The sequence below is a fragment of the Salvelinus fontinalis genome, chromosome 36 (assembly GCF_029448725.1).
Source record: "Salvelinus fontinalis isolate EN_2023a chromosome 36, ASM2944872v1, whole genome shotgun sequence".
Lineage (NCBI taxonomy): Eukaryota > Metazoa > Chordata > Actinopteri > Salmoniformes > Salmonidae > Salvelinus > Salvelinus fontinalis.
This window is the reverse complement of record NC_074700.1, coordinates 19294006-19305130: the sequence shown is the minus strand read 5'-3', so window position 1 is coordinate 19305130 and position 11125 is coordinate 19294006. Positions and strand designations below refer to the sequence as shown.

The 11125-nt window shown below is 42.7% G+C and overlaps 1 protein-coding gene across 1 annotated transcript; it reads right to left on the bottom strand.

Annotated features, from left to right (window-relative positions):
- Positions 1-24: 24 nt before the first annotated feature.
- LOC129835366 (copper chaperone for superoxide dismutase-like) lies at positions 25-7690 on the bottom strand. Its single transcript, XM_055900996.1, has 8 exons — positions 7555-7690; positions 3843-3915; positions 3233-3370; positions 2666-2840; positions 2294-2354; positions 1852-1929; positions 1511-1614; positions 25-1335 (listed from the first exon to the last, which is right to left on the bottom strand). The coding sequence occupies exons 1-8, from the start codon at positions 7678-7680 to the stop codon at positions 1176-1178; spliced, it is 915 nt and encodes a 304-aa protein (XP_055756971.1). The 5' UTR covers positions 7681-7690; the 3' UTR covers positions 25-1175.
- Positions 7691-11125: the final 3435 nt, after the last annotated feature.

The following is an 11125-nucleotide window of genomic DNA, read 5'->3' as shown; positions in this document are numbered from 1 at the left end:
ACATAAAAGTCAGTCACTCATCAATTCACAGGCAGGTTTCACCATAGTCCAAAGGGCAACTGGTGCCTTTTATTGCAAATTTCACTGAGAAGTTGATAAATAACTTTCCTTAACTTGAGAAAGAAAAACAAAATCACTTACAACACTAGCTACAAAGATTGATGTAATCATGATTCAAGTCATGAAAACTGATACATTTTAATAATTTAGCAGGCGCTTGTATCCAGAACGAACCACACGAGCAACTAGGGTTAAGGGCACATCAGACTCTTCACATAGTCAGCTTGTGGACCCGAACCATCGACCCCTCGGTTAGTGGTCCAACACTCGACTACCTGCTGCCCTAAAGTATTTCATCGCCTCCCCGAATCTCCCAAACTCATTGGAGGAGAAGATCTGAAGTGATTTTCACCTCCAATGCGACTGGAGAAGGTACAGAGAGAGGATGCGAGGAAAGACCTGAGATTCACCCTAGTAGAATGGCATTCTACCAACAGGTAATTGAACCACTAAAACAGTCCCCATCAAGTCAATCCAATCAACCCCCACAGTTTCAAAAACACACAATGAGAACATCCAGAGATCAAGAGACAGATATTTAGACAGTAAAGCAGTTGAGATAAGTATGAAATTGTAATCAAACAGAATTGCAACATTGACTGCTTAACAGTACAAAACTGTTAAACTTATTCGACAACAGAATAGTCAACATGGGATATTTGGGCTTGGAATCCTGATCTTGCCTATATGGGAGATGACTAAGTATCTACAAACCTACAAAAAATAGGTTTTATAGTATCTACAAAAAAATCATATTATTGTGCTGTCTTTTTTCTTTAGAATTATGACAGGTTCCGATCTTGAAAGAATTCTATATGGCAATTCAATAATTATTACAGCTGAATAGACAATACTTCGGTTTCGGTTTCTCCTCTTCTTTTCTCCTACCCTCCCTCGCTCTCAGTGCAACTTCAGTAAGTGTGACATCATCAGCTACAGCCAGTGAGGTAGGCCGTTCTTGGATGTTTTCAGTGTTACGAAACGTTCCGAACGTTGCAGATAGAAATATAATTAATAGCGCTGACAGGGTTCCGTGTTCCAGCTGACACACATATCCACAATACATGTATTTTTTTATGTTCTATAACATCACATCCTTCTGAACAGACCCCAGGTCACAGGTGAGCAGCAGGTGTCTCTGTAGTGGTCTTGCTGCGACCCGTCCCGGCCAGCGGTCTGTCCCTCTCCTCCCACAGAGTAACCCCGTCACACGCACAGATCTGCTTGGCGTTCTGGAACAGGCCAGCGGAGCGAGCAATGATCCCACAGGCCAGCCTGTACCCAACGAGCATTAGATAGAAAGAGGGGGGTATAGAGAGCGAGAGAAAAGAAAGAGAAACAAATAGAAAAGATCAGAACTTTTCACTATAAAATGTATTAATTCAACTTTGACCTACAACAGTAAGTTCTTCCAAACGCTACCCACGTCTCTCCTCTACCATGAACTCACCTCTGGCCGGAGTTCCCGGTTAGTTTGGAGAGGGGGTGAGCCCCCCTTCCCAGGTCATCCTCCCCAGCATCCACCACCAGAGACCGACCAATCACGTCCCACACCTACAGGAAGTAAAGCAGGAAGTGACAGAGGGGTAAGAGTGGCTACTGTCAATGGTTGGTACCGCTGACCAGTGTGCTGTGCTCAGTATTCAATTGTGCATTCCCCAAGCTGGTATAACACCATGTACTCAATGCCTTTACTGTAATTACACTGTACCTACCTATGTCACTACCCATGTAAATACATAGGTTTTAGACCAAAAGGGGTAGGGGTGTGTGTGTGTGTGTGTGTGTTACCTTCAGCTCAGGGTCCTCTAGTCTGAATGAGGCTCGACCGTCTGGTCCAGCCACAATATTCCCCAGATCACCTACATGCTAAAAGAAAACACATTTAACTGAATATCACAACCATTACTTATGTAAATAAGGTATTTCTGTTTGTTATTTGTAATACATTTTCTAAAACCTGTTTTTGCTTTGTCATTATGGGGTATTGTGTGTAGATTGATGAATGTTTTATTTGTTTAATATATTTAAAAATAATTCTGTAACATAACAAAATGTGAAACAATGAAAGGGATCTGAATACTTTAGAATGCATTGTATATCGTCTCTGAGACAGTAAAAATATACTACCTGTAGGCATAACATCTCAGAAAGAATGTACCCCAGCTTCACAAGGAACTAAACAGAACTATACATTATAGCCCTACTCTAGAAGAAGGCAAGGAAACTGTACCCTGTCTGGGTCCTGCGGGGCACCATGTTGTCTCCCATAGGGGTTATAGTGTTCTCCACAGCTGTACAAACACACAGGCAGAGAAACATGAGTCATCCACTCCCATGATTCTCTGGGGCAAGCAGGTGCAACTGTGACCTTATGAGCTACAGTGATGCAATCATAAAGCGACTTATCTATTCAAGGGTTATTTTAAAATTGACTGAGGAACCTCTGAAGGCTGTAGAAAATTGTGGGCAAAACAATGCATACAGTACAATGACATTTTGTACATATTATTAAAAATACCTCTGCACTAATAATGAATATGATTTGCATTTGGGTTGATAATATATCATGTTTCGCGCACACACACACACACACAAAGATCACCTCTGGCAGTCCTGTGTGAGGTCTCCCAGCGTGTGGACGTGGAGTCCGTGGGTGCCAGGTTCCAGACCATCAATGGTCCCATCAATCAGACAGCGCTCCTCAGACAGCTGGAGGAATCGCACCACCCCCTGGACAGGACCACTACCACCCATCATGACCACCGCTGCACCCAGGTCTGATACACAGACACAAACGTTGCATATACAGTACACACACTCACAGTAGAGTACACATACAGATGCACATATGCTGCCAAATACACTTGTGACAACATCCATGCCAAAACAGTTTTTATCCATCTAGAGTCCTCTATCTAACTCTATGGGCCGTGGCCACATTGGGATTTTGTCTCTGAGTATTTCAGATGGAGCCAATGCTTTTGCAATGGGAGTCATCCATTGCCGGTTGAATAACAATGGAGATCATTGTCCAACCCCCAAAAAATCACATATTCATTTCATCTGAAAAAAAAGTAGAGAGGAGTTGTACTTTTGACAGACAAAAGCAGACAATGATGTGCATCACATACAATTTAATCCGTGTTCATGCATCTCAGTGTGCCCGTACCCAATTCTGTTCCTCCGATGCCCTTTAGTACTGCCCTGCGCCCAGTGCTCTCTATGAGATCCTGCACCTCATGGGACGTCAGAGCAGACTCCACCAGAACCTCCTCCTTCCCCACATCGATCTTCACCGACTGCACTCCTGCAGAGAGATGGAATGAATGAGGAGGACAAAACAGAAAAAAAGGATGAGGAGCGAGAGAGAGAGAAAGAAGAGATGAGGATAAAACACGGGACAAATGAGTAAAATAAAAGAGATATCTGTCACTGTGACAAATACTGCTGCCATGTGTGTTAAATGCTTTAGATGGCTTTAGGTTGATACATATCTTGGAATGCATGGAGGGGCCCAGTGGTTTCATTCCCGTGTAAATTGTTTACCCAAAGCAAGAGCAGCCGCTGTATCAGCCTACTGAATTGCAATACAATAATAATAGCTAAGTAAACAACAACATTCATAATTTGTTCTAATGTGTAACTATTGATATTAAGCCTAGGAGCAATACACAACTAAGTTAACGAGTATTCTGCTGTGCACACTAGCAAAAGTGTAGTTACTAGCCTACTACACTAATAACTAATTTGAGTGCTGGAATGGAAAAGTACAAATTTACCTGGTTTTCCTTCCAGTGCAGCTCTGACTTTCTCTGCACAACTGTCACATGTCATCTGCACTGCAAACTCCAGCTGTACGTAATAGAGAAATAGTGAGCATTTAACTAGCTAGCTAGGTCCTCAAAGTACAGTCAATATAGCTATCAATCTCTGGATGTAAATTATGCTTTGATATAGCAAGCCAACATCCCAGCTTGCACATTTGGTTCCTTGGAAGTTGTGGGAACATACGTTTTTGGTTTCCCATAGGTTCTGGAAACGAAGCCATACATTTCCTGACTGGTAAAATTAAACATTTTTTAAACGTTCTGTGAACCGAAGTGGAACTTTTAGGTTGCAGGGAGGTTCTGAGAACGTTTTACTATGGTTCCCTGATAGTTTTCCTGGGAGGTTTATTAATGTTCTAAGAACAGAAATTATAGGTTATTTGAAGGTAATTAAATAATGTTCTGAGAACACGTTTCAATAAGACTTTTAATAATAGTGCTGGCTTAGATTGGGATAACTGTTTTGAACTTAAGCACAAATAGGACACATGTTAATTAATTTGCTTAGACACCGTGTCAGTGAGACTTGAACCTATGATCTTCTGTTTTCTATCCATGGAATTAGTCCACTGCACCACCAGGATGGAGCTAGCATGCCATAGTTTTTACTCATACAAAGCTGTTCATTTTAGTCTATTCAAACAGACCCCATTTCAAAATAAACAAGCAATCATTAAGATCAAGTGTCCAATTAATGGTTGCGGCCAACACACTTAACGTGATGGAGGATAGCGACAGTTTATGACGCTATGCTGAAGTACTGAAGTTCCCACAGAAGAACGTTGTTTCTTAACGTTCTCTGAATGTTCTGAGAACATGACTTTCAACAGAACAAGGTAAAAAAAAAAATATGCTGAAGTACTGAAATTTCCACCTAAGAAACACGTTTCTCGGAACATTATGTGCTAGCTGGGTATGCTGTACCATTTTCAAAACGTTGTGGGAAGTTTGTATCAAAATAAGAATAGGACAACCAATCTCTAAGAAACATTTGCATCTCAAAGTTATGTGCTGGCTAGGGTTACTTTAGTTACTCAACAATGTTGCGTTCAACATCAATTGTTGATGAAACAATAGTTACGAGGCACGATTTGTATTTATTATCAATCCCCATTAGTGGCTGCCACTCTTCCTGGGGTCCAGCAAAAACAAGGCAGTTATACAAAAGAAATTACAATACATTCACAACAGATTTCACAACACATTAGGTGTGTGCCCTCAGGCCCCTACTCTACTACCACATACAGTGGGGAGAACAAGTATTTGAGACACTGCCGATTTTGCAGGTTTTCCTACTTACAAAGCATGTGGAGGTCTGTAATTTTTTTTATCATAGGTACACTTCAACTGTGTGAGACGGAATCCAAAACAAAAATCCAGAAAATCACATTGTATGATTTTTAAGTAATTAATTTGCATTTTATTGCATGACATAAATATTTGATCACCTACCAGTAACAATTCTGGCTCTCATAGACCTGTTAGTTTTTCTTTAAGAAGCCCTCCTGTTCCCCACTCATTACCTGTATTAACTGCACCCGTTTGAACTCGTTACCTGTATAAAGGACACCTGTCCACACACAATCAAACAGACTCCAACCTCTCCACAATGGCCAAGACCAGAGAGCTGTGTAAGGACATCAGGGATAAAATTGTAGACCTGCACAAGGCTGGGATGGGCTACAGGACAATAGGCAAGCAGCTTGGTGAGAAGGCAACAACTGTTGGTGCAATTATTTGAAAATGGAAGAGGTTCAAGATGACGGTCAATTACTCTCGGTCTGGGGCCCAATGCAAGAGCTCACCTCGTGGGGTGTCAATGATCATGAGGAAGGTGAGGGATCAGCCCAGAACTATACGGCAGGACCTGGTCAATGACCTGAAGAGAGCTGGGACCACAGTCTCAAAGAAAACCATAAGTAACACACTACGCCGTCATGGTAAGAAGCATCTCAAGGTCCTGGAGTGGCCTAGCCAATCTCCAGACCTGAACCCAATAGAAAATCTTTGGAGGGAGCTGAAAGTCCGTATTGCCCAGCGACAGCCCCGAAACCTGAAGGATCTGGAGAAGGTCTGTATGGAGGAGTGGGCCAAAATCCCTGCTGCAGTGTGTGCAAACCTGGTCAAGAACTACAGGAAACATATGATCTCTGTAATTGCAAACAAAGGTTTCTGTACCAAATATTAAGTTCTGCTTTTCTGATGTATCAAATACTTATGTCATGCAATAAAATGCTAATTAATTACTTAAAAATCATACAATGTGATTTTCTGGATTTTTGTTTTAGATTCCGTCTCTCACAGTTGAAGTGTACCTATGATAAAAAATTTGACCTCTACATGCTTTGTAAGTAGGAAAACCTGCAAAATCGGCAGTGTATCCAATACTTGTTCTCCCCACTGTATCTACAACACAAAATCCATGTGTACGTGTGTATATAGTGCGCACGTTATTGTGTGTCTGTGCCTATGTTTGTGTTGCTTCACAAGTCCCCGCTGTTCCATAAGGTGTATTTTTATCTGTTAAAAAAAAGATGTTACTGCTTGCATCAGTTTCTTGATGTGGAATAGAGTTCCATGTAGTCTGTTCTGGACTTGAGGACTGAGACCTCTGGTGGCATGTCTTGTGGGGTATGCATGGGTGTTTGAGCTGTGTGCCAGTAATTCAAACAGACAGCTCAGTAGATTCAACACCTCTCACAAATACAAGTAGTGATGAAGTCAATCTCTCCTCCACTTTGAGCCAGGAGAGTTTGACATGCATATTATTAAAGTTAGATCTAAGGGCCAGCCATGCAGCCCTGTTTTGAGCCAATTGCAATTTTCCTAATTCCCTCGTGGCACCTGACCACACGACTGAATAGTAGTCCAGGTGGGGTGGGTAGAATTGGTGGAATGTTCCAACGGGAATCTGTTCCAAAGACTTCGTAAAATACAAGGGTGCCAACATTACAACGCATACAACGTGGCCTGATCAATTCACCTCGTTAACTAGCTGCCGAATAGTCATCAACTCACCACGTAGTTTATTCTTAATGTTTGTCCATAGGCTACCAGGGTGAGGACATACATTTTTCGGAATAAACGTGGTGAGTGAAAAACGTAAATAAATTGCCCACTCCCTACCCGGTATCTTAATCTGCCGTTATACAACTTTGTATGCGTTGTTCGTTGGCAAACTTATTTACGAAGTTTTTGGAAAAGATTCCTGTTGGAACGTTCCACAAATTATACCCACCCGTCTACGTGCGACAAAACTAGGGCCTGTAGGGACTGTCTTGTTGATAATGCTTTTAAGAAGGCAGAGCAATGCTTTATTATGAGTCAATATGCTTTGACCATGACAGTTTACAATCCAGGGTTACTCCAAGCAGTTTAGTCACCTCAACTTGCTCATTTTCTACATTATTCATTGCAAGTATTTGTTGGGGTTTAGTGAATGATTTGTCCCAAATAAAATGATTTTAATGACGATACATTTTAATACTAATGATTGATAGCTAGCTACTTACTGTATTACAGTCAATATCCGGATGTTGTGTAAGCAGTGTTACTAAATAAGCGCTTGTTAACGTTCACTATTGACACGCAGTGTTTTCAATAAGACAAGGAAAGCAACATGTACAATTTGTCATTTGAATAAAAAATATTAACAGGTTCAAACCTTCGTAGTTCTGTCTGTATCCATTTTTGTGCAGCACGCCGTTGCCTGACCTATGATAACAGAATTTACTAGGAAACGTCTTACTTTCCCCCAAACAGGCACAAACCGGGAGAAGGTAGCCGCCATCTTTATGAGGTCGGTAAACTGTATTTAGACCGTCATCGCCACCTATTGTCAATTGTCAGTCACTGAGTAGATTTGGTGTTCACTTTTTACGAAAGAACGGGACATCTACAAGTAAATGTATGAGAGGGGAGTTGACTCGCTGAGAATAGGTTTCTGTCCCAAATGGCACCCTATTCCCTATATACTGTAAATGTAGTGCAATAATTCATATTTTAAAAGCCTTTCTGTCTACATCTGATGTTTACATTTACATTTTGATTATTTATCAGATAGATGCTCATGTCAAGAGTGACTTAAGTCAGTTCATTCAACTAAGGTAGGTAAGAAGACAACCGCATCACAGTCATTTCAAGTAAAAACGTTCCTTAATAAAGGAGCTATATCAGCAAAATCAGTGCAAGTTTTTTTGTGGGGTTGCTAAGGATTCAACTAATGTTTAACCAATGTTATGTTGAAATTATATGACATTCTCTCTCTATGAACATGTATGCTAGCCTACAGAGTTCTCCCTCGCCCTCCATTTGGTAAATCTGACCACAACTCTATCCTCCTGATTCCTGCTTACAAGCAAAAATTAAAGCAGGAAGCACCAGCGACTCGGTCTATAAAAAAATGGTCAGATGAAGCAGATGCTAAACTACAGGACTGTTTTGCTATCACAGACTGGAATATGTTCTGGGATTCTTCCGATGACATTGAGGAATACACCACATCAGTCACTGGCTTTATCAATAAGTGCATTGAGGACGTCGTCCCCACAGTGACTGTACGTACATACCCCAACTAGAAGTCATGGATTACAGGCAACATTCTCACTGAGCTAAAGGGTAGAGCTGCCGCTTTCAAGGTGCGGGACTCTAACCCGGAAGCTTACTAGAAATCCTGCTATACCCTGCGACGAACCATCAAACAGGCATAGCGTCAATACAGGGCTAAGATTGAATCATACTACACCGGCTCCGACGCTCGTCAGATGTGGCAGGGCTTGTAAACTATTACAGACTACAAAGGGAAGCACAGCCGCAAGCTGCCTAGTGACACGAGCCTACCAGACGAGCTAAATCACTTTCTATGCTGGCTTCGAGGCAAGCAACACTGAGGCATGCATGAGAGCATCAGCTGTTCCGGACGACTGTGTGATCACGCTCTCCGTAGCCGACGTGAGTAAGACCTTTAAACAGGTCAACATTCACAAGGCTGCGGGGCCAGATGGATTACCAGGACGTGTGCTCCGGGCATGTGCTGACCAACTGGCAGTCGTCTTCACTGACATTTTCAACATGTCCCTGATTGAGTCTGTAATACCAACATGCTTCAAGCAGACAACCATAGTCCCTGTGCCCAAGAACACAAAGGCAACCTGCCTAAATGACTACAGACCCGTGGCACTCACGTCCGTAGCCATGCAGTGCTTGAAAAGGCTGGTAATGTCTCACATCAACACCATTATCCCAGAAACCCTAGACCCACTCCAATTTGCATACTGCCCAAACAGATCCACAGATGATGCAATCTCTATTGCACTCCACACTGCCCTTTCCCACCTGGACAAAAGGAACACCAATGTGAGAATGCTATTCATTGACTACAGCTCAGCGTTCAACACCATAGTACCCTCAAAGCTCATCACTAAGCTAAGGAACCTGGGACTAAACACCTCCCTCTGCAACTGGATCCTGGACTTCCTGACGGGCCGCCCCCAGGTGGTGAGGGTAGGTAGCAACACATCTGCCACCCTGATCCTCAACACTGGAACTCCCCAGGGGTGCGTGCTCAGTCCTCTCCTGTACCCCCTGTTCACCCACGACTGCATGGCCACGACTCCAACACCATCATTAAGTTTGCTGACGACACAACAGTGGTAGGCCTGATCACCGACAACGACGAGACAGCCTATAGGGAGGAGGTCAGAGACCTGGCCGGGTGGTGCCAGAATAACAACCTATCCCTCAACGTAACCAAGACTAAGGAGATTATTGTGGACTACAGGAAAAGGAGCACCGAGCACGTCCCCATTCTCATCGACGGGGCTGTAGTGGAGCAGGTTGAGAGCTTCAAATTCCTTGGTGTCCTCATCAACAACAAGCTAGAATGGTCCAAACACACCAAGACAGTCGTGAAGAGGGCACGACAAAGCCTATTCCCCCCCAGGAAACTAAAAAGATTTGGCATGGGTCCTGAGATCCTCAAAAGGTTCTACAGCTGCAACATCGAGAGCATCCTGACCGGACCGGTTGCATCACTGCCTGGTACGGCAATTGCTCGGCTTCTGACCGCAAGGCACTTCAGAGGGTAGTGCGTACGGCCCAGTACATCACTGGGGCTAAGCTGCCTGCCATCCAGGACCTCTACACCAGGCGGTGTCAGAGGAAGGCCCTGAAAATTGTCAAAGACCCCAGCCACCCCAGTCATAGACTGTTCTCTACTACCGCATGGCAAGCAGTACCGGAGTGCCAAGTCTAGGACAAAAAGGCTTCTCAACAGTTTTTACCCCCAAGCCATAAGACTCCTGAACAGGTAACCAGATGGTTACCCGGACTATTTGCATTGTGTCCCCCCCCCCCCCCCCAACCCTTCTTTTACGCTGCTCTCTGTTTATCTTATATGCATAGTCACTTTAACTCTACATTCATGTACATACTACCTCAATTGGCCCGACCAACCAGTGCTCCCGCACATTGGCTAACCGGGCTATCTGCATTGTGTCCCACCACCCACCAACCCCTCTTTTTAGGCTACTGCTACTCTCTGTTCATCATATATGCATAATCACTTTAACCATACCTACATGTACATACTACCTCAATAAGTCTGACTAACTGGTGTCTGTATATAGCCTTGCTACTCTTATTTCAAATGTCTTTTTACTGTTGTTTTATTTCTTTACTTAACTACACACACACACACACACACATACTTTTTTCCCGCACCATTGGTTAGAGCCTGTAAGTAAGCCTTTCACTGTAAGGTCTACACCTGTTGTATTCGGCGCACGTGACAAATAAACTTTGATTTGATTTGACATTTTTATCAAAACGTTTCTGTAAAACCCAGATAGTTATAAACTGGTTAAATTAACCACACCATTTCAACAACAAAAACATCCAATGTGATGACGTTGAATCAACGTGGAAAACTGATTGGATTTGAAAAAAATCATAATCATAAACGTACATTTTGTGAATTTTCACCCAACTTTTAACCAAAATCCAATGACATGGTGAAATGTTTTGTTGATGTTTTGTTCAGGTTCAATACAGGTTAGTTGACAACTCAATTCAATGTAAATCAAAACTAGATGTTGAACTGACATCTGTGCTCAGTGGGAAGTAGATCATCTTACAGAAGCGTTATGGTAAAAAAATCTATATGGAATACAATTCCTATATGCTATACAGAGGCCTATCTGAAATGCTGGCAGTAATATGATTCACAGTAAAGTAGG